This window comes from Schistocerca piceifrons, chromosome 5 (genome assembly GCF_021461385.2).
Source record: "Schistocerca piceifrons isolate TAMUIC-IGC-003096 chromosome 5, iqSchPice1.1, whole genome shotgun sequence".
NCBI lineage: Eukaryota > Metazoa > Arthropoda > Insecta > Orthoptera > Acrididae > Schistocerca > Schistocerca piceifrons.
In genome coordinates, this window is record NC_060142.1 from 415,058,143 (window position 1) to 415,082,890 (window position 24,748).

General features: G+C 43.0%; 1 protein-coding gene across 1 annotated transcript in view; it reads right to left on the minus strand.

The window, feature by feature from the left end:
• Nucleotides 1-24,748, minus strand: part of LOC124797858 (phosphatidylinositol glycan anchor biosynthesis class U protein) — a 96,499-nt gene that overhangs the window by 67,326 nt on the left and 4,425 nt on the right. Inside the window, exon 2 of the mRNA XM_047260929.1 lies at nucleotides 7,290-7,489. Within this exon, the coding sequence (XP_047116885.1) occupies nucleotides 7,290-7,489 (200 nt within the window). The remainder of the gene's footprint in view (nucleotides 1-7,289; nucleotides 7,490-24,748) is intronic.

Genomic DNA, 24,748 nt, shown 5'->3' on the forward strand with positions numbered 1-24,748 from the left:
GCCCCTTCCCTGTCCCCATTCCACCACTACACAGCCCTCCAGTCCACCAATGCACCCTCAGTCTTCTCCAACTCATCCCTGTACATTCCCACGAGCAGCACTTTACCATCCTCCACCCCTATCCAGCTATCCCTCCCTGACCCCACCCCAGCCTCCTCCTTACCCCCACCAAATGGTTGCTTCTCCCATCATGCAGTGCTGCTCGCAGTCTGGCTTCAGCTGCCAGACACTGTGGTCATGTGTGTTGTGTGTGTGTGTGTGTGTGTGTGTGTGTGTGTGTGTGTGTGTGTGTGTGTGTGTGTAAGTTGTCTATTTTCAACAAAGGCCTTGTTGCCCAAAAGCTCAGTCTTTTTGTTGTGACTATCTGCGGCTCAGCATCTCCACTATATGGTGAGCAGCAACTATCATTTTCATAACACTAACATTTCATCCTGGATTTTCGATTGTTTGATAAAGCACATACACATTCACACAAGCATAATGCACACGCACATGACTAGTGTCTCTGGCTGCTGGAGTAGACAGTGGTGGGAGGATTTATGGCACATGTCTTGTGTCCTGGTCTATTGCAGGGAGGCAAGGGGCTGAAGGCAGGGATGCAGTAAGGATGGACAAGGATATTGTGCATGATTCTACTGTGGGAAGCGCTGGGGAAAATAGTGGGAAGGATATTCATTTCAGGACATGACGAGAGGTATTCAAAACACTTTCAGAGAATGTGATTCAATTACCCTAGTCCTGGATGACACTGAGCCATGTGAGGAGCGCCATTTGGTGGCAGGATGGTGCTTGTGTGGAAGGTGGGAGGTGAAAGGAGAGAGAAGACACAGGAAATTCTTTCTGTACAATGTTGGGTGGCTAACTTCATTCTGTGAAGGTTGCAGTGAGGCCTCTGTTTTATTCAGAGATGGACTGATCATCACTGGAGATGTGCCCGGTAGTGTCTATGCTGTACAGAAGAGACTTCTTGGTATGGACTGGGAGACAGCTGTCAAAGTGAAGGTGTTGCTGGTGGTTGGTATATTTAACACAGACGGAGGTACTGATATAGCCTTCCTTGAGATGGAGGTCAACATCACTTGTTGGATTGAGGAGGACCGGGTGAAGTGAATGGGGAGAAGGTGTTAAGGTTCTGGAGGAATGTGGATGGGGTATCATGCTCAGTGCATATCTCAAAAATGTCATCGATGAATCTGAACCGCGAGAGAGGCTTGGGATTCTGTTGGTTTGGAAGGATTCCTCTACATGTCTCATGAAAAGATTAGCATATGATGGTGCCATTGTTGTAGCACAGATTTGATTGTCATAATGCCTTTAGAAAAGAAGTAATTGTGGGTGAGGGTATTGTTAGGTAATGGTGAACAGGAAGGAGGTTGTAGATTTGGAGCCAGTCAGGTGTTGCGAAAGGTGGTATTGTTAGGTAATGGTGAACAGGAAGGAGGTTGTAGATTTGGAGCCAGGCAGGTGTTGCGAAAGGTGATGTTCCACAGTGGCAAAGCCACAGGCATTGGGGATGTTAGTGTAGAGGTAGATGGCACTAACAGTGGCAAGCAGGCCGCCGTGTGGAAAAGGAATAGAAACTGTGGAGATTTGATGTAGGACACAGTTGATGTCTTTTATGCATGAGGGTAGGTTACGGGTAATAGGGTGAAGGTGTTGGTCCACAAGGGCAGAGATTCTCTCAGTGAGGGCACAGTAACTCGCCACTATGGGATATCCTGGGTTGCTTGGTTTATGGAATTTGGGAAGATAGAAGGCAGGAGTGTAGGGAATGGTAGGGGGTGAAGAGAGAGGCGAACTCAGTGTAGAGGTTCTGGAATGGGCCTAAGGATTTGAGGAGGGACTGGATATGTTCTTGGATTTTTGGAATGGTGTCACTGAGGCAGGGTTTGTAGATGGATAAATCTAACAGCTGGCGGAGTCCCTCTGCCAGGTAATCTCTGCGGTTCAAGACCACGGTGACTGAACTTTTCTTGGCCGGTATGGCTATAAGGTTGGGATTAGTTTTTAGATGGAGATTTGCGGTTCTTTCTATGGATGTAAGGTTGGTCTCCACATTGAGGGATTTGGGGAATGACTGTAAGCCAAGGTTAAAGGTTAACAAAATATGGAATGTTACCAGGGGTTGATCAGGCGGCAGTGGGGATGTATCACAGTTTGATTGAGGAGTGAACTGAGTCAGGCACAGTTCGATATTGGTTTTGGATAGTGTGATTGGAAGGATTGGTGGCAAAAAGCTGTTTCCACTGTAGGTACTGGGAGAAGGACAGGAGTTCATTAACAAGTCTAGCACGACTGAATTTCGGAGAAGGGCAAGAGGTACAACCGTTGAAATTACTGTATTTCTGTGGGGTTCAAGCTTTTGAAGGTAGGGTTCATGACTGTGTTTCAGGTATGTTTGGGTTCTTGGTTGTATATGGTGGTAAGTTGGAGTTTCTGAGGATATGATAAATGTAGTAGGTCTGTGAGGCAGGTTTTGGCTGCTAGGAGTGGATGTGGGGGAAGTTTGGAGGCTCTTATAGAGGTGGTGGATAGTGGTAGTCCAAGGCAAGTGTAGGAAGTGAACACGTCGGAGAATTTTTTGAGGTAGTGGTATGCATGAAGTGCTAATTCCTGGAGGCAAGAGTTTTAGTGTGAGAGATGGGATGTAGGAATTTGGTATTGCAGAGTAACAGTATTTTATGTATGGAGAAAAGGCACTGCATGGAGGTTTGGACCTGAGTTACATGGTTTTATAGGAATAGTTTGGTGAAGGCTATGGACTGATGGAATTTGAACAGACAGAAGTCATTACGAAAAGGATAGATTGCTACTCACCATACAAGGGATGTCATGAAATTTTATTGACATATATAATGACTTCCGTAGTTCAACTTGTACTAACAAATTAGCATCACTGGTGCAAGGTACATCCTGTTCTCATCTTTGAACACAATTGTAGGCTGAGTGATAACTGGTGCGAGAGGAAGCATGGTGACCAGTACCTTTGTACATTGACCAGTTTCTTGCAAATGGTCCCTGATGATCCTAACTGATACCCTAAGTGTAAGAACAGTATTAATTTGTATTGCAGCCACTGTGTGCTCATCACTGGCTACTCATTTAATGTAGTAATACAGGTGTGTGTGTGTGTGTGTGTGTGTGTGTGTGTGTGTGTGTGTGTGTGTGTGCGCGCGCGCTCTTTTGTCATCTGCAATCAGGATAACAAGCATGTAATTTAGACATTGGTACCACCATTCAAATGACCTCAATGAAATTCAGTAAATTGTTTGAATCCTGCTTGCTGATGTCATACTGGCATACCAGCAATGCTTATCAACCAAGTAATTGCTCAAAACAAGAAACTCCTCCTCCAAACAATGGAAAATCCAGCATGGAATGTACCAATATTCTGAGAAGAAAAGTTGCTATTCACCATATAGCAGAGATGCATTTGCCGGAGACTGCAGTCATGTGTGTGTGTGTGTGTGTGTGTGTGTGTGTGTGTGTGTGTGTGTGTGTGCGCGCGCGCGCGCGCGCGTCTGTGTGTTTATTGTTGACAAAGGCCATTAGCTGAAAGCTTTAAATGTGAAAATCTTTTTGTTGTGCTTATCTGTGACTCATTATCTCCACTATATGGTGAGTAGCAACTTTCCTTCTCATAATACAGGGTGATTCAAAAAGAATACCACAACTTTAAAAATGTGTATTTAATGAAAGAAACATAATATAACCTTCTGTTATACATCATTACAAATAGTATTTAAAAAGGTTTTTTTTCACTCAAAAACAAGTTCAGAGATGTTCAATATGGCCCCCTCCAGACACACGAGCAATATCAACCCAATACTCCAACTCGTTCCACACTCTCTGTAGCATATCAGGCGTAACAGTTTGGATAGCTGCTGTTATTTCTCGTTTCAAATCATCAATGGTGGCTGGGAGAGGTGGCCGAAACACCATATCCTTAACATACCCCCATAAGAAAAAATCGCAGGGGATAAGATCAGGGCTTCTTGGAGGCCAGTGATGAAGTGCTCTGTCACGGGCTGCCTGGCGGCCGATCCATCGCCTCGGGTAGTTTACGTTCAGGTAGTTACGGACAGATAAGTGCCATTGTGGTGGCGCTCCATCCTGCTGAAATATGAATTGTTGTGCTTCTTGTTCGAGCTGAGGCAACAGCCAATTCTCTAACATCTCCAGATACTGTAGTCCAGTTACAGTAGCACCTTCGAAGAAAAAGGGACCAAAAACTTTATTGGCTGAAATGGCGAACAAATGTACAACTAAATGAAACTTTATAGCTCCCTTAATTCGCCGACAGATAGTGCTTAGCTCTGCCTTTTGTCGTTGCAGAGTTTTAAATTCCTAAAGTTGTGGTATTCTTTTTGAATCACCCTGTATTGTTAAACTCTTCTTTCAGTAACTCAGAAATAGTTGGCATAGGTTTCACATTTTCTAGTCCCATACCTGTTTCCAACGGCACAGTGCTTAGAACCATTTATCTCAATCAGCGTTCTATTGTAATATGATGTCTACTTCACACATTTATGGATGGCCATTCATTTTCTACTGATACATATCAGTGACAGCTATGTCATCAGGAGACAGTTATGTCACCAAAACCTAAAACTGTTGCTTAAGTGTTCTTATATTAGTATTTTCAAATCTAGCTTATCTCCAAGAGCCATTTCTGCTGTTAATCTGCTGTACAATGTAAATAGTGCAAGAGGGGCATAAGAGAATTTCTGTAACTGTTCACAAAATGAGTTCACTTTTTGACTTCATATCATACTCCTGGCTGTGTTCTTAAGAGTTGAAGACCCTCAGCATAGCCTGAGATCTTTAGTAGGTTGGAATGTGGCAGAGTGGCTGTGAGTTGGCAAACTCAAGGAACATGAAAGCAAAAAATCTGGCTGTGGTGCACGATTGATCTGTTGCTTAGATCAAGGTCTAGGTTAGTTGGAAGGTAACAGTTAGTTTGTGAATTTGCTAAGTCAATGAAAGTGAAAATACAAGATCTGATTGTGGTGACAGATTTACCTGTAGTTTGTGACATGGCAGTGAGATGTATAATCTTGCTTGTCACGAATATTTGGCTCTTTTCCAGAGTAAGTCACAATTTCTGAGTGTGTGGATAGGTAGGAAACTAAGACCAGCTTCGGTTGGTGAAGTTAACCATTTGTTATAACCTAGATTATAAACTTCTTGTTTCATGAAACTGTCAATCTTTAATGTGACATTACTGTCTGACCAGTGCTGATACCACTGATACTATACCGACCACTGTGATTTATTGTGAAATTTGGCCCATCTGAAGGCTAGTATCGTTTGCCTAGTCATAGTTCAGTCTTGAAACTGGAGTGCCGCAGGTCCCTTCTAGATGAAGTTCCATTTTACAACTTAAGTAAAGCTGACATATAACCATGGTTGGTGGAACACAGTCTACCATCACAAACAACTGGTTGCCCAAAGATGCTAAGCACCACATAACTTTTTGCTGAATGAGGGCTCTTCCTGATGCCAGTGCCCACAGAAGGTGCAGCAGAGTAGTCGCATGGTCAGTGTGCAATGCAAATTCAAGCAGAGTGCTCAAGATTGGTACTTGGTTCAGTGATTCACGAAAGATGGTCCAAAAAGTCTCTGACTTCTGTGCCATACTGGTTGTTACATGTTAACCAAAGATGGCAAGATTTGTCACAAATTTCAGCATTTGTACACATGGTCTTCCAAAGAGTTATCGACTGGATGATAAACAATTCACTACAGCTAAGGGGACCAGAAGAGGTGAAATTTGGGAAAAGGAAACACAGCAGAGGCCTTGAGGATCTCAAAAGTTGGTTATTCAGTGGAATTCAGTGAGGGTAAAACAAATTCTTCCTTGAGCCCATTGATTTTTGGACCAAGGGTGCCTTGGTAAGAATAATCAAAGAAAAAAATCCTTCCTGGGATTATGATCATTAGTGACTGCTTCAGCTCATGCAACACTCTAGGTACTGAAGGTTTCCAGAACCTTACAATGAATCACAGTTTGAACTTTGTAGATCTGAAAGACCATTCCATTCACACACAGAACATGGAGAGAATATGGTGGGACATCAGAGGTTCCATCCCATGATATGCTAGAAAGATCGGAACATTTCCTGTGTTACCTATCAGAGTGTGTGTTCCGTCAAGCATACTGCTTGAAAGAAATATTACATAACTTTCTCATTTCAGCATGTAAACTTTACCTGTGTGACAGAACTGTGGTGCAATAATTCTTTCGAAGAATGCTGCAAGCACAACAAGCGACCACAATTCTGTGCCTTTAGAGGAAACTGATGTCTTCACTTTGTTTACTGTTAAAGGTACATGATAGGATCACTTTGCTTGATACTGTACACTTTGTACATTACTTTGGAACATCTCTTTTATTCCTGTTTCATGCTTAATATTTTTTGTTTGTTTGTGTGTTCACGCACTGAAAATGTGGTGATGTGATTGGCTGATTATATCATTTGTCTTGTGCACTGATTTTGTGTTGTGACTGGTTAACGATATCACGTGTCCTGTGCACTGATTTTGTGTTGTGACTGGTTAACGATATCACGTGTCCTGTGCTCTGATTTTCTAACAGCACATTTTACAGAGTGATTTTGTTTTAACAGTTTCTAATGCCATTAATGCTGTATTTGGCAGATTTTATATTTCCACCTGCATATTTGAAAATATACAGTTTCAGTAGCACATTAAAGAATTCTCCGAACCACATCCTCTTCTTTCTGGTTTGTTGTGCTACAGTGGCAGGAAGTCCGACACAAGTACACAAAAATGCTACCAAATACACTAAACCATTGTTCATTTATTTTCATTTAACTTTCTTGCATCTCTATTTTATTTCTGCACCCAACAAACTGAATATCTAATTTTCATTTTGATCAATTAACTACAGAAGTATTATTTTATTAGCTGTCAAGTCAAGAACAGGAAGATGTGGATTATGATGATGAATTACTCTATGCAGAATGCTTTATATGGGTATAAACATGTAAGAGCACATCCAGGCAATGGAACACATACTAGTGTACCTGCAGGGAGAAAGAGTGTGAAGAGAAAGGGTGTGACACACACACACACACACACACACACACACACACACACACACACAGACACAGACAGAGAGAGATTGATTATCTGTAACCATGCACAACAGCTGTTTTAAGAGAAGGTTGTTTACATTGGCCAGATATTACTACAGCAGTACAAGAGAATAAAATAATAATAATTATAATAATAATAATATCACAAAATACATTAAAGCAACTCACCAACTCCAACATGAAAACAGTTGCTGCTTTATTCAAGAAATATGCTGTCAAGAGGTCACATGCAACAAAAATTATGTTCAACCATGATGACGCAAAGCTAAATACCCAGCTATATATCAACAATCCAACTGGCGTGTCATGGAACACGTCACCAGAATATGGGTCTGTGCCTTCATTGTACAGGAAAACACCCTCTGTAACTAAAATAAGAAACAAATAATTCAAACAATTGAAAATCCAGGATGGAATGCAACAATATTATGAAAAGGAAAGATGTTACTCTCCATATAGCAGAGATGCTAAGTATAAAAAAAAAAAAAAAAAAAAAAAAAAAAAAAAAAACAAAAAAACAAAAAACAAAAAAAAAAAAAAAAAGACTCTCACAATTAAAAGCTTTCAGCCATTAAGGCCTTTGTCAACAATAGATGCACGCACGCACGCACGCACGCGCACACGCGCGCACACACACACACACACACACACACACACACACACACACACACACGATTGCAGTCTAAGGCAACTGAAACCACATTGTGAGCAGCAGCACCAGTGCATGATGGGAGTGGCGACTGGGTGGGGGGTAAGGCAGAGGCTGGGGCGGGGAGGGGAAGGGATAGTATGGCTGGGGGTGGCAGACAGTGAAGTGCTGCAGGTTAGATGGAGGGCAGGGGGGTGTGTGGGGGAGGAGGGGGGGTAGTAGCGGAAAAGGAGACAAATAAGATGACTGGGTGTGACGGTGGAATGGCAGCTGTGTAGTGCTGGAATGGGAACACGGAACAGGCTGGATGCGTAAGGACAGTGACTAACGAACGTTGAGGCTAGGAGGATTACACAAATGTAGGATATATTGTGTAGGTTCAGTGGACAGCATAATACCACAGTGGGGGGGGGGGGGGAGGAGGAGAAGGATAGTAGGCACGATATTTCTCATTTCAGGGCACTGCAAGAGGTAATCGAAACCCTGGCAGAGAATGTAATTCAGTTGCTTCAGTCCTGGATGGTACTAAGTTACGAGGGGAATGCTTTGGTAGACTTTGGGAGGTGGTGGGAGACTGGAAAGATAAGGTATGGGAGATTTGTTTTTGTACAAGGTTGGGAGGATAATTACAGTCAATGAAGGCTTGAGTGAGACCCTCGGTATATTTCAAGAGGGACTGCTCATCACTGCAGATGTGACGACCACAGGTCGCTAGGCTGTACGGAAGGGACTTTTTGATATGGAACGGGTGGCAGCTGTCGAAGTGCAGGTATTACTGGTGGTTAGTATGTTATGGATGGAGGTACTGATGTAGCCATCTTTGAGGTGGACGTCAGCATCTAGGAAGGTGGCTTGTCGGGTTTCTTAGGACCAGGTGAATCAAATGGGGGAGAAGATGTTGAGGTTCTGGAAGAACGTGGATAGGGTGCTCTCAGCTTTGGTGCAGATAGCAAACATGTCATCAATGAATCTGAACCAGGTGAGGGGTTTAGGATTCTGGGTTTTATGATGGATTTCTCTAGACAGCCCATGAACAGGCTGGCATAGGATGGTGCCATGAGGATGCCCACAGCCGTATCCCAGATCTGTTTGTAGGTAATGCCTTTGAAGGAGAAGTAATTGTGGGTGAGGATATAGTTGGTCATGGTGACTAGGAAGGAGGTTCCTGTGACTTGAGGGCATTTAAGAAGCAATAACCATATTACCTTATAAAAACAACTGTAGCTAATGCCATTGAGTCTGTTTTTATTCTCAAACTATGTGGGACCACCATTATTCAGGAATTACATCAAGCACAAAAATTCCTATTCATCAGGACTACAAATATATTTTATTTTCCTTCGTTAACAACTAACCATATCGTATTTATGCTCAATATATCTTATACTAGGTTTCATCACACTATCTTCCATTCCTTGGACCCATAAATTTGTGGGCTTTCTTATTAAAAATACCAAAGCATATACCGGGTGCTCAGAAAGTCAGTATAAATTTGAAAACTGAATAAATCACAGAATAATGTACATAGAGAGGTACAAATTAACACACATGCTTGGAATGACATGGGGTTTTATTAGAACCAAAAAAATACAAAAGTTCAAAAATGTCTGACAGAGGGCACTTCATCTAATCAGAATAGCAATAATTAGCATAACAAAGTAAGACAAAGCAAAGATGATGTTATTTACAGGAAATGCTCAATATGTCCACCATCATTCCTCAACAATAGCTGTAGTCGAGGAATAATGTTGTGAACAGCACTGTAAAGCATGTCCGGAGTTATGGTGAGACATTGGCGTCGGATGTTGCCTTTCAGCATCCCTAGAGATGTCGGTCGATCACGATGCACTTGCGACTTCAGGTAACCCCAAAGCCAATAATCGCACGGACTGAGGTCTGGGGACCTGGGAGGCCAAGCATGACGAAAGTGGCGGCTGAGCACACAATCATCACCAAACGACGTGCGCAAGAGATCTTTCACGCGTCTAGCAATACTTTGTTTTTTTTCTTTGGTTCTAATAAAACCCCATGTCATTCCAAGCATGTGTGTCAATTTTTACCTCTCTATCTACATTATTCTGTGGTTTATTAAGTTTTCAAATTTATACCGACTTTTTGATCACCCGGTACTTTTGAAATTGCACTAAGACTAAGTGTTTTTATTTATGTGTCCAGACTCTTAAAATTTTTGCTTCTCTGCTGGTCTTTAATTCAAGTTCATCCATGGAAGAAGTGGCTTATAAGGCACTCATTCAACCAGTTCTTGAGTACTGTTCATCAGTATGGGAATCTTACCAGGTAGGACTGATAGAAGAGAAGGAGAAGGTCCAAAAAAGAGCAGCATGAGGATGGTTTAGTCACTGCGAGAACATTACCAAGATGCTCAACAAACTTTAGGGTTTCTTGGTGTTCCATTCTCATATAAAGAACAGGAAGAAAAACTGCTGAAGTGCCTCTGCGCACACTATAATTGGTGTAATCTGAATAGTGTGCTTCCAGGTATTCTACTGAGTTGTTTCCATTTTCTCCGCAATATTTCAACTTCTCTAGGTGCTGTAAATATTATTGTTATGCATGCTCAGTACCTGGGCTTCAATCAGACCCGCTGGAGTCCTGCAGTCAGTACACGGATGATTAAGTCTATCTTCAAGCATCTTTTAATTAAGGTTTTTCAGCTTTTAGTGACACTCATCCTTGAATCAAACAAATCTGTCACCATTTCAGTTGACCTTTTCGAATACATTCAATGTTCCCCATTATTGTATCTGGTGTGAGTCCGACACATATCAATATCCTAAGATAGAATGCCTAAGTGTTTTGTAGGCAGTCTACTTTGTAGATTGACTCCACTTTCCCAGTATCCTGCCAATGATTCAAAGTCTGTCACCCGCTTTAACTGTGAATGAACCTATGTGGTCATTCCACTTCAAATCCATGAAAATCGTTGAAGAGGGGTAGCACCATTTTCATCAGTTGTAGGGTTAACTGCCTAGACGATTGACTGATACAACCCCATAATATTAGATGACTGATACAACCCCATAATATTAGATAACATGGCTTTGCTGTGTTGGTACTGGGAATGAGTGGAAGCGAGTGGAAGAAAGTGGAAATTATAGGCTCTGTTATTTTCTCCAAGGGCATATATCTCTGCTATGGGGGTTAATGATGATGGCATTCCCTTGGGTAAAATATTGTGGCAGTAAAATTACCTCCAATTTGAATCTCTGAGTAAGAAATACTTACGAGGATGTTATCATCAGAGAAAAAACAAAACTGACATTCTACAGGCCAGGGTGTGGAATGTTAGATACTTTAACCCAGGAAATGGATATTCTGAAATTAGATGTAGTGGAAATCGGTGAAGTGCAGAGGCAGGAAGGACAGGACTTCTGGCAAACACAAAATCAAGCAGTAAGGGTGATGCAGGATTACATCTAATAGTGAATAAGAAAACAGGAATGCAGGCAAGCTACTATGAACAGCATAAAGAATGCATTACCACAGGCATGAACAATATGAAGCCAACACCAACCCCAGTTGTACAAGTTTATCAGATTTATATGTGTACTAGCTCTGCATATGACAAAGAGATTGAGAGAATGTATGATGAGATAGAAGACATTATTGACATAATTAAATGAGAGAGAAACTATATTGTAATGGAAGACTGTAATTCAATAGTAGAGAAACGAAGAGAAGGAAAAATAGAAAGTTAACGTGGATTGTGAAAAATACATTAAAAATCAGATGCTAAAAGTAGTAAATGAGTTTACCCATTTGGCAGTAAAATAACCTGATGGCAAACTTAGAGAGGATATAAAATGCAGACTGAAAAGAGGAATTTGTTAACAACAAATATAAAATTAAATGTTTCTCTCAGGCATTTGTCTTGAGTGTAGCGTAGTCTTGTACGTAAATGAAATTTGGACAATAAATAGCGCAAACAAGATGATAACAGAAGCTTTTCAGATGTAGTGCTAGAGGAGAGTGTTGAAAATTAGAATTGTAGAACAAATAACCAATGAAGAAGTACCAAACTGAATTGAAGAGGAGATAGATTTATGGCACAACCTAACTAAAAGAAGGGATTTGTGCATTGTCCTCTAACCCAAAAATAATAATGGCCGAGATTTTTGCTGACAGTAAACCATTGTTGTGTGTCACCTAAGAGCCTGCCACAAGCCTTTTGATATAATGGTATGAGGTTAAGTCAATAATTATCCGCAATTTAGTTATATTTTTGTTTATTTTGGTAGTACTGTCGTTTTACATTGAAGACACATGCTTTGTTTATTTGTTGTTGTATCTTTGCAATTTTCAAGCTGCTAGGTTAGTTTCATTATCACTGCCGTGCTGTTAATCATGGCTGTTCCGCTGTCTATTTGCACCAAAGAAGAGCAACTTTCAGTGATCTGTTTTTTGTAGTCAGAAGGCATAGCAGGGGCCAAAATTCATCAAAGACTTTCGGCACAATACAGGAACCGTGTTTTGCCACAACGGAGTGTCTATGAATGGATTGAAAAATTCCGAAATGGTCGCACAAGTATTATGCACAATGAAGGAGCTGGACGATCGTTCATCGCCACAAATTGAGCATTCGCGTGAAGTGATTCTCTTAGACAGATGATTAACTATTGACAAAGTAGCACATCGTCTGCAAATTAATTACAGTTCTGCCTACAAAATCATCCACAACAGACCTGGGTTTGTGCAAGATGGGTCCCGAAACAACTCACACAGTTGCATAAACAAATGCGCTTGGACATCTGCAAAAAAAACATTTGGATCGCTATGGTAACGAAGAGGACAATTTCTTACACAGGATCATTACTGGTGACGAAACATAGATCCATCATTACAAGCCAGAGAGTAGATGGCGTAGTATGGAATGGAAACATCCAAATTCACCCAGCAAGAAAAAGTTCAAGACCCAACTGTCCACAGGAAAACAGATGCTTATGGTTTTTCGGGACGCACAAGGTCCAGTACTGGAACACTATGGGGAAAGGGGCACAACAATAAACAGTGTACATTACAGTGAGATGCTTACTGCCAGGCTAAAGCCTACATTTCAGAACAAACACTGAGGATTGCTGTCTTAAGGTGTTGAGTTGTTGCACAATGCCTGTCTATATACTGCTGCCCACACTGCTGAAACGCTCCAGAAACTCAGACCTGAAGTACTGGACCATCCTCCATACAGTCCCGATATTGCCCTTTCTGACTATCACTTGTTTGGTCCACTCAAACAGGCATTAAGGTGCCATCAATTTCTATCAGACGAAGCAGTGAAAGAAGTGGTGCATTCCTGGCTTGCAGCTCAACTGAGAACCTTCTTTTATGAGGGCATCAGGAAGCTTGTACAACGATGGACCAAGTGTGTTGAAACACAAGGAGACTATGTCAAAAAATGATGTTCTTGTAAGTTTCCTATTTGATTGCAATAAAATTTTATAACTACTTTGCGGATAATAACTGACTTACCCTCGTACTTTGGAGGCTTCAGTGTCAATTCTGTTGCTTTTAGATTCAACCAGCTTTCCGGTTAGCCTCGTAAGAGTGAATGGCCCTCCTTCTAGACCTTTCCACCAGAAATAATTTGAAACAGGTACTGGGAATCACTGAGTGTTATTAGAAATAAATCCAAAACATCAGATCACTTGGTCAGTTTTCTAGTGTCACTGTAACATTAGAATTTACCGTTGTGACAGTAGGTAACTAGATGTGCTGATCATTCCAAAAATGGATGTGATGACAACTGAGGAGGGATACTTTGATGGACGAGGAGTCGGCATTGTCATCTGTGACTGGAACAGCAGACATAGCTGTAAAAAATAATTGCATCACCAAGGAAGGTAATTCCACTGATATTGTCACTAATGCATAACACATTGTAAGCAGCCAAGGTGAGATATACAGCAAACAGTGTTTCTGCTCTTATTCTAAATAACAACTTCATTCAGTCACACATACAGGTGCGTAGCGTGCGACACTGCTCCACTTCTAATACTGGAGTGTACACTACTCCTGTTTCCCTTGCTTCTAGAGAGTAAACATGACAGGGATCAAGAGGAATATCTGATAGAAGCTGTTGTCTTTGACCAGTGACAATGTCAATGGCTGCTGTGATGTTACATTTTGGTGTGTATATTCGCAGCTTTGTTGTTAGTTGGCGAAGCCAATGAGTGTGAAAGTTAAAAAAAGTCCTGGTTGTGGTGCAGACTGATCAATAGCTTAGGCCATTTGAAAGAAATCAACTCTGATATCACATTATAGTTGTCATATTGTTTACACAGTTGGTTGCACATTTCCTACTCACTGGTCAAAGCCGATGACTTGTAAGGAATATTCCTTTTTAAACACACAACAGTGCTTTGAACCCAGTAAGGGTTCGTCTTGCCACATAATTCACCCAGATTTGACTGATTCCAGTTGTGCCTCATTAATATTGTAGTCATCACATACTACTTTTCTGTGTTTTGCGAAAAGCACATTTTATATTTCTGTAAATTTAAAGCAAGGCGCCAAACACTGCACTACTTTGAAACCTTATCAATGTCTAATTGAAAATTTGTGCAGTTTTTCTTCTTTTCTTTTCACTTGGTTATAAATAACTCAAACATCTTGTCAAAGTCTGAAGTTACTATTAATATTGTCTGCCAGATCATTAATACAGAACAAGAATAAATATTGGTTGGTTGGTTTGTAGGATTGAAGGGACCAGACTACTAGGGCCATTGGCCCCCTTTTCCGCGAACTTGAAGCACCCACAAAGAATAAGAAGAAACAATGGTGATGACAAGAGATGGCACAGGACAAGAAAGACACAGACTGAGACCAGAAAAAAGGAATTAAAATCACACTGAGTGTGACAGTGGTTGGCCGACCATAGAAACAAAAAAGGAAAAGCCAACCACCAAGAAACTCACTAAAAACCCCAGTCTAAAATCGTCGGCAAAAGGCCAGACTCAACACAAAAAAAAAAGGACAAACACTTAGATCAAGCGATAAAAACTCCCTGCACGAATAAAACTCAAAACTAAATTTGCCATCGCAACGTCATCTGATAAAAGTGCAGGAAGTGTATTAGGCAGCACAAATGTCTGCCTGAGCAGAGTTAAAAGTGGGCAGTCCAACAAAATGTGGACCACCATCAAAGCTGACCTGCAGTGACAAAGTTGGGTCCTCGCAGCGCAATAAATAGCTGTGTGTTATCCAGGTGTGGCCAATGCGCAACCAGCACAGGACAACAGAGTCCTTGTGAGAGACCCGCAAGGAGGAGTGCCATGCACCGGTAGCCTCCTTGATGGCCCGAAGTTTGTTGGGTGACGGAAGGGTGCATCACTCTTCACCCCAGGTGCAAAGTACCTTCTGTCGCAAAACTGCCCTGAGGTCACTCTCTGAAAGGCCAATCTCCAAGGCTGGTGCTCCCGCAGCCTGTTTGGCCAGCGTATCAACACGTTCATTTCCCGGGATGCCAACATTACCCGGGGTCCATGCAAAGACCACAGAACAGCTGCAACGGGCAAGAGTATGGAGGGACTCCCGGATAGCCATCACCAGATGAGAGCAAGGGAAACACTGGTCGATAGCTCGTAAACTGCTCAGGGAGTCACTACAGATAACGAAGGACTCACCTGAGCAGGAGCGGATATACTCTAGGGCGTGAGATATGGCGACCAGCTCAGCAGTGAAAATACTGCAGCCAGCCGGCAATGAGTGTTGTTCATAATGATCCCCTAGGGTAAGAGCATAACCGACACGACCAGCATCCATCGAACCGTCAGTACAGACAATATCAGAGCCTTGAAACGCCTCATCATGTTGTATCGTATGCCTTCCGCATGTCAAAAAATATGGCGACCGGATGCTGATGGTGAGCAAAGGCCGTACGGATGGCAGACTCCAGGCACACCAGATTATCGGCGGCAGAGTGACCCTTATGGAACCCACCCCAAGACGGAGCCAGAAGGCCGCGAGAGTCAAGTAGCCAACTCAACCTCTGGCTCACCATGTGTTTGAGCAACTTGCAAAGATTGGTGAGGCTAATGGGGCGGTAGCTGTCCACCTCCAGTGGGTTCTTGCCATGATTCAACAGAGGGATTACGATGCTTTCCCGCCACTGCAACGGGAACTCACCCTCAACCCAGATACGACTGTAAAGGTCTAGGAGGCGTCGTTGGCAGTCCACTGAGAGGTGTTTGAGCATCTGACAGTGGATGCGATTTGGCCTGGGAGCCGTATCAGGGCAAGCAGCTAGGGCACTTTGGAATTCCCACTTACTGAACGGAGCATTGCATGATTTAAGATGGATGTTTATAAAATGATATTTGACTTTTTTGTGTTGGCTTCAGTCGTCTAGTGAAAGTATGATTCCATAATGCTGTTTCGTCGGCTGCGGAAATGTCCTGGTTGAATGCGTTTGCCTCATTTTTGGTGCTTCAAATACCATTTTTCCGAATGAGCTTCCTTCTTGATGTTTATATAAAAAAGTAGTAGAATAACTCATTTTTGCTGGTCACTTGCAAATTATTATAACGGGGACCTGTACGTTGTTCCACCGTCACACACCGAGTGTTCACTGCTGACTGACTACGGTGAAAGATGACTCCAGCGTCAAAGACATTTCACACAACACACAAGCTTCCACTTGTAACCAGTCTCTTTGATACTATTCGTCACATCTACTAATATTAATCAATATATTGTCACTCTCGAACATATAAGCAAATTAGCATAAAATAAGGCAAATTACAATTCACAAAAAATATTCTGACAAAAAACATAAGAAAACATTTACAACCTCCCTCATTAGATTTGGTATCGACAAATCTGGTAGAAAATAACACATCTCCCAGATCCATTACACACCCCACAGAGGGTTATGAGCGTTTAAGTCGCCCAGTAACAGAAAAGGTGGCGGCGCAGCCAGAACACGCTGCGGGACATCACCATCTGGTGGAAGATAGAGATTGCAGACAGTAACAGCCAGAGGCATCCACACCTGAACAGCGACAGCCTCTAAAGGTGTCTATAGAGGGATAGTCTCGCTGTAAAGGGAGTGGAGGACACAGATGCAGACGCCATCAGATACCCTCTCATATGCTGCCCGGTTCCTATAATAACCCAGATAGCCACGGAGGGCAGGGGTTCACATCACCGGAAACCAAGCTTCTTGAAGAGCAATTCAGAGGAAAGAGTGAAGGCTGAGAAGTTGTCGGATCTCAGCAAGATGGTGGAAAAAACTGCTGCCGTTCCACTGGAGGAAGACATTGTCCATGGCTGAGAAAGGCGTGAAGGGACCGGGGAGGCAGATTACGCAGCTGGGTCACCTGCTGCCACCGATTGAGTACCTGTGGAGTGACATCCATTGTGTCTGAGAGTCCGGTGAGATCTAGGTCCTCAGCAGACGCCAGAATCTCTACCTCACCCTCAGACGCAGAGCTTGTAGGTTGCGGTGGGGTGGGTGCCACCACAAGTTCCTTTGTCTTAGAGGTCTTCTTGAACTTTTCTCGCTGCTCCTTGGGTTTCACTGGCTGGAAGGGCTTCACCGATTCAGTCTCGGGGACGGAAGAGGATCGCGAAGCCCTATGACCAGCTGCTGGTAGGCACTTATGCCACTGCTGGGCATCATCCTTCCCACTTGTGGAAACCTGGGAAGGGAGGGGCCCAAGGGACCCCTTGTGGGCAAGAGGAGCCGAAGAAGTTGGACACTTCTCCGGCTTAGAAGCGGGGACGGACGTCCCCGATGGGTGGTGGTGGTGGGGGGGGGGGGGGGGTGGGGGGGGGGGGGTGCTCCCGAGGTAGGTGGTGCAGGAAACAGGGTGGGTAGTGCCCCCCGTGGGCAAGGGGGCATGCGGAGTTGTAAGGCTTGGTGAGCCGACTTAAATTCGCTGAACTGATGGGGCTATCACGGTTCTTGTAGCAGCTGCATATGAGGAAATCATTCACACAGGACGGAGTCGTTCATATTTCCTCTTAGCCTCAGTATAGGTCAGTCGGTCCAGGGTCTTATATTGCATGATTTTCTGCTCTTTCTGCAAGATCCTGCAGCCTGGTGAGCAAGGTGAATGATGCTCTCCGCAGTTGACACAGATGGGAGGCAGGACACATGGAGTATTGGGATGTGATGGGCGTATGCAATCTTGACATGTGAGGCTGGAAGTACAGCGGGAAGACATATGGCCGAACTTCCAGCACTTAAAGCACCGCATCAGGGGAGGGATATAGGGCTTGACATCACAGCGGTAGACCATCACCTTGACCTTCTCTGGTAATGTATCACCCTCGAAGGCCAAGATGAAGGCACTGGTAGCAATCTGATTATCGTTCGGACCCCGATGAACACGCCAGACAAAATGAACTTCTCGACACTAAATTGGCGCACAGCTCGTCATCAGACTGCATTAGGAGATGGTCCCTATGGAAAATAATACCCTGAACCATATTTAAACTCTTCGTCACTGGGCAGAGGATGCCGTTTTTATCAATACTGACCCAAAGCACATTTTGGATAAGCCCTCCACCTCCCCAAACTTGTCCTCTAAATGCTCTACAAAGAACTGAGGCTTTGTCAACATGAAAGACTCCCCATCAGCTCTCCTATAAACTAGGAACTGGGGCGAATAAGTGTCACTGCCATCCAACGGTGTGGCCAGGGAGAGGAACGATTTGGGATCGTATTTCTGGGTGTTGAATTGAGCCCGAGAACGCTTGGGGACTGCTGGCAGCTGGCCACCAGCAAGAGATGATGTACCACACTTCATTGCGGGTTATCCGCCTTGATGCCACCCACTCCGACCAAGGGCCCTCCCCACGGCACCACCCAGCCTCAACAAGGGCCACCTGGTAGGATGGCCATTGCCGGGAGTCCGATGCCCCAGGGAGATAGGCATCTACTCCTTGGCATACGCGGGGAGTTAATGGCGCAGGCATCAGCAGAGCGATCCCTGTGTTGTCAGGGGGCTACAACCAACAGGGTACATGGCGGCCCCACCACAATGGACTGGCTACCATGATGGATATTAGGGGCAAGGAAGTCCATGGTTGTCGTCTCCGGAAAAAGCAACACTGCACAGTGCATGGTGGAAATCGCACCCAGGAATGTATCCTCGCCCAAGAGATGGAGAACGAGTGGGACGGCAATGTGACGAGAAGAAAACTGGCTAAAGGTTTCAATGCACCATGGACACAATGCACCATGTAAGGCGCCCTTCCCCAATTGGCTCGTTCTTCGGAAGAATCTGGAAATATGGAGGTCAAACCCGAGAGGGGACCATCACATATAGGCCGAAACATTTGAGACTCCTTTTAGTCGCCTCTTACGACAGGCAGGAATACTGCAGGCCTATTCTAAGCCCCGGACCCGCAGGGGGGACAGAACAAGAATAGAAAGCGTTCCAACGCACCTCCCAGGCTAAGTCCAAAGTTACTGGACCGATGACCGTCGCAGTCTGGTCCCTTTAACCCCCACAAACCAACCAACCAACCAAAGTTACTTCTAGATTTACAAATGATGGATCACTGGTGTATGCAATGTTCTAAAGGCTGCCAAAGTGTCATATTGAAGAGGGTCATGGAAGACAGACCCTTATCAATGATGACCTTGTGGAGGTGGAGAACTTCCACTCTGCAATTAAGGATTGCAGCAACCATTTCTCACAGATATCATGATCCTTAACAAATGAGATGTGAAATGCTCAGTGTAGAAGTACTGATCCATGACAATGGTCACTCTCATACAGCTCAGTGCGCAATAAATGTTAAGGAGGAGTTCAAATGGAGTTTTTTGTTCATCCTCAGTACAGTCCTGATCCTGCTTTCATGATTTCCGTATTTTCTTGGATTTCCTCTCACTAGCCTTTTCACAATGATGATGAGCTGAAAATTACTGTCATACTGCACTGTTCCATTCCCAGGTGACAGACACTGACACAGCAATACAAAGGCTGATCCCATAAAATGACAAGCATCTAATGTCTGGTGGTAATTATGTCAAAAAAATAGGTAAGCCATACTTCTATATCTTCATTTGTACAGTAAAATTTGAAAATGGAGTTCAGCATTTCTATATTTTCCTCTGGTACCTTAATTTCAATTCCTGCATCATCCACAAGTGCTTGGACATTAACTTTGGTGCCACTGACAGCTCTTTTTTGTGTCTGTGTGCATGTCAAGGCATTCTGAGTAACTACTGAAAAGAAAAGGAAGTAACGAGAGCAGAGCAAGAGGCATCGAGTGCTATGCAGATTTAGGATTGGATTGGATTGTTTGGGAGAAAAGACCAAACAGCCAGGTCGTAGGTCTCATCGGATTAGGGAAGGATGGGGAAGGAAGTCAGCCGTGCCCTTTCAAAGGAACCATCTCGGCATTTGCCTGGAGTGATTTAGGGAAATCACGGAAAACCTAAATCAGGATGGCCGGACGCGGGAGCAGATTTAGGACTAGTTTAATTATGTTCTCAGGAAATTTCAATAATTAGAAGAAGAGCTCCAGTCCTACATATTAGGCAGAACTGTAGAGCACTGGTAAAGAGAAACCCAGATTATGTATGTAATTGTATCCTTGTATGAAACAACAAGCAGTATTGTTCTACAAAAGCATATGAAGAACTGACCATATGTGGTAAAAAGATCCTCTTTAACTGCTAAGAAATATACCTCATTGCTACAACCAATCTTTTGTTAAATGACTTTTTGTTATGATATTGAAGCTTTCGACATATGTATCCCAAAATACTTTTTCTGTGCATTTTCCTTTATGTATTATGTCAGAAGTGTTTCAAAGAGCAGCAGTTGGGCCAAATGAATTGGCATATAAATTTATTTTTCTGTTATTAATACTAACAAAGAGATAGAGGGGCTGGCCAGTACTTAGCTCAGTACAGCCGATAGATACACAAAAAACAGAACCAAAATTTACGTTCCAAACTTTTGGAACAAATGTTCCTTCATCAGGGAGGAGAGAGGGGAAAGAAAGGGAAAGTAGATTCAGTTACTCACAAACCAGGTTATGAAGCAACAGGGAAAGGAAAACAGGGAGGGTAGCAAGGATGGAGGCATGGTTGTCAGAGGGAAGCCAAAGATATTCTACTGTAAGTACTGTGCCAGCTTCAAACCAAAGAGGATGCATACAGAAGTAAAGAGGTATACAGTATAAAGATAAACACAACTATGTAGGATGAAAAGATGCGTGAATGGCTAAAGAGGAAAGGGAAAGAGGAGAAGACTGAAGAGTACATGGGAGTGAGGTGGTTTAATGTAGGTTCAGTCCAGGGGGATGGCGGGATGAAAGGATGTGTTGGAGTGCAAGTTCCCATCCCCGCAGTTCAGAGGGACTAGTGTTGGGTGGGAGAAGCCAAATGGCACATACAGTGTAGCAGGTTCCTAGGTCCCTAGAATTATGCTGGAGGGCATGCTCCGCTACTGGGTATTGGACATCTCCTAGGTGGACAGTTCGTCTGTGTCCATTCATGCGCTCAGCCAGTTTAGTTGTTGTCATACCGATGTAAAAGGCTGTGCAGTGCAGGCATGTCAGTTGATAAATGGCATGTGTAGTTTCACATGTCGATGCACTGTGTTACTATCCGATGTCAGAGTGAATCCATTTCTCGCTTGCTGACAAAATATTTAATTACAGGATTTAAGTGTGAGGGTCTTACTGCCTTTGCGTTTAGATTTAAATTCTTTGGCAGCATATTCTGCAAGAGTCATTCTGAGAATTTTGAATGTGATAAGGAAGCAATAAAATCTGAAAAGGGAAATGCAAAGGCTGGATTTAGGTGTAAATGAGGTCAGTGAAGTGAAATGGAAAGAAGATAGAACAACTTGCAGACAAATGCGGGGTAATATCAACAATATCAGAAAATTGTACAATGGGAGGATTCCTTATAAATAAGAAAATAGGGCAGAGAGTGAACTATGGACAAAAGGTATGTGATATAACTATTCTCAACATAATTGGTGGCAAATCAATGCCAACAACTATAGTTCAGATATACACGATGCTGTTACAATACATTTATCGTTTTCCATGGATCCCTTGGAGAGGAATCTCTCTGGGATGTGGAAAGAGTCAAAGGTGTTTTTTTTTTTAACTCCGATACATGGATATTGTTGTGAGTAGAAAATGACACAGTGCACACGAGGAAAATGAAATGGTAACTCAGTAATAGAAAGGGAGACAAAAATCTAATAATCGTGGGAGACTGGAATGTTTGTTACACCTACATACATACTCTGCATGCTAATGTACAGTGAATTATTGAGAGCACATCATAGCAATGTTATCAACTTTCTATCCTGTTCCATTTGCAGAATAAAGGAGGAAAAACTGAATATCTACATCCCTCTGTTATTCTCATGATCACTACATGAGGTTGTGGCGATGGCAGCATAATGGACAGTCTCCTTCAAATACAAAGTCTCTAAATTTACCGAAATGGTTTTTTGAAGAACTACATTGTCTTTTTTTCCTCCCCCCCATGAACCATGGACCTTGTCGTTGGTGGGGAGGCTTGCGTGCCTCAGTGATACAGATGGCCGCACCGTAGGTGCAACCACAACAGAGGGGTATCTGTTGAGAGGCCAGACAACGTGTGGTTCCTGAAGAGGGGCAGCAGCCTTTTCAGTAGTTGCAGGGGCAACAGTCTGGATGATTGACTGATCTGGCCCTGTAACACTAACCAAAACGGCCTTGCTGTGCTGGTACTGTGAACGGCTGAAAGCAAGAGGAAACTACAGCCGAAATTTTTCCCGAGGGCATGCAGCTTTACTGTATGGTTAATGATGATGGCGCCCTCTTGGGTAAAATATTCCGGAGGTAAAATAGTCCCCCATTCGGATCTCCGGGCGGGGTCTACTCAGGAGGACGTCGTTATCAGGAGAAAGAAAACTGGCGTTCTACGGATCGGAGCGTGGAATGTCAGATCCCTTAATCAGGCAGGTAGGTTAGAAAATTTAAAAAGGGAAACGGATAGGTTAAAGTTAGATATAGTGGGAATTAGTGTAGTTCGGTGGCAGGAGGTTCAAATGGCTCTGAGCACTATGGGACTCAACTACTGTGGTGGCAGGAGGAACAAGACTTTTGGTCAGGTGAATACACGGTTATAAATACAAAATCAAATAGGGGTAATGCTGGAGTAGGTTTAATAATGAATAAAAAAGTAGGAATGTGGGTAAACTACTACAAACAGCATAGTGAACGCATTATTGTGGCCAAGATAGACACGATGCCCACGCCTACTACAGTAGTACAAGTTTATATGCCAACTAGCTCTGCAGATGACGAAGAAATTGAAGAAATGTATGACGAAATAAAAGAAATTATTCAGATAGTGAAAGGAGACGAAAATTTAATAGTCATGGGTGACTGGAATTCGACAGTAGGAAAAGGAAGAGAAGGAAACGTAGCAGATGAATATGGATTGGGGCTAAGAAATGAAAGAGGAAGCCGCCTGGTAGAATTTTGCACAGAGCAAAACTTAATCATAGCTAACACTTGGTTCAAGAATCATGAAAGAAGGTTGTATACATGGAAGAACCCTGGAGATACTAGAAGGTTTCAGATAGATTATATAATGGTAAGACAGAGATTTAGGAACCAGATTTTAAATTGTAAGACATTTCCAGGGACAGATGTGGACTCTGACCACAATCTGTTGGTTATGAGCTGTAGATTAAAACTGAAGAAACTGCAATAAGGTGGGAATTGAAGGAAATGGGATCTGGACAAACTGATTAAACCAGAGGTTGTACAGAGTTTCAGGGAGAATGTAATGGAGCAATTGACGGGAATGGGGGAAAGAAATAAAGTAGAAGAAGAATGGGTAGCTCTGAGGGATGTAGTAGTGAAGGCAGCAGAGGATCAAGTAGGTAAAAAGACGAGGGCTAGTAGAAATCCTTGGGTAACAGAAGAAATATTGAATTTAATTGATGAAAGGAGAAAATGCAGTAAATGAAGCAGGCAAAAAGGAATACAAACGTCTAAAAAATGAGATCGACAGGAAGTGCAAAATGGCTAAGCAGGGATGGCTTGAGGACAAATGTAAGGATGCAGAGGCTTATCTCACTAGGGGTACGATAGATACTGCCTACAGGAAAATTAGAGACCTTTGGAGAAAAGAGAACCACTTGTATGAATATCAAGAGCTCAGATGGAAACCCAGTTCTAAGCAAAGAAGAGAAAGCAGAAAGGTGGAAGGAGTACAAGGGCGACGTACTTGAAGAAATGGGAGAGAATGTAGATGAAGATGAAATGGGAGATATGATACTGCGTGAAGAGTTTGACAGAGCACTGAAAGACCTGAGTCGAAACAAGGCCCCGGGAGTGGACAAAATTCCATTAGAACTACTGACGGCCTCGCGAGAGCCAGTCCTGACAAAACTCTACCATCTGGTGAGCAAGATGTATGAGACAGGCGAAAAACCCTCAGACCTCAAGAAGAATATAATAATTCCAATCCCAAAGAAAGCAGGTGTTGACAGATGTGAAAATTACCGAACAATCAGTTTAATAAGCCATAGCTGCAAAATACTAATGCAAATTCTTTACAGACGAATGGAAAAGCTAGCAGAAGCCAACCTTGGGGAAGATCAGCTTGGATTCCGTAGAAATATTGGAACACGTGAGGCAATACTGACCTTACGACTTATCTTAGAAGAAAGATTAAGGAAAGGCAAACCTACGTTTCTAGCATTTGTAGACTTTGAGAAAGCTTTTGACAATGTTGACTGGAATACTCTCTTTCAAATTCTAAAGGTGGCAGGGGTAAAATACAGGGAGCGAAAGGCTATTTACAATTTGTACAGAAACCAGATGGCAGTTATAAGAGTCGAGGGACATGAAAGGGAAGCAGCGGTTGGGAAGGGAGCGAGACAGGGTTGCAGCCTCTCCCCAATGTTATTCAATCTGTATATTGAGCAAGCAGTAAAGGAAACAAAAGAAAAATTCTGAGTAGGTATTAAAATCCATGGAG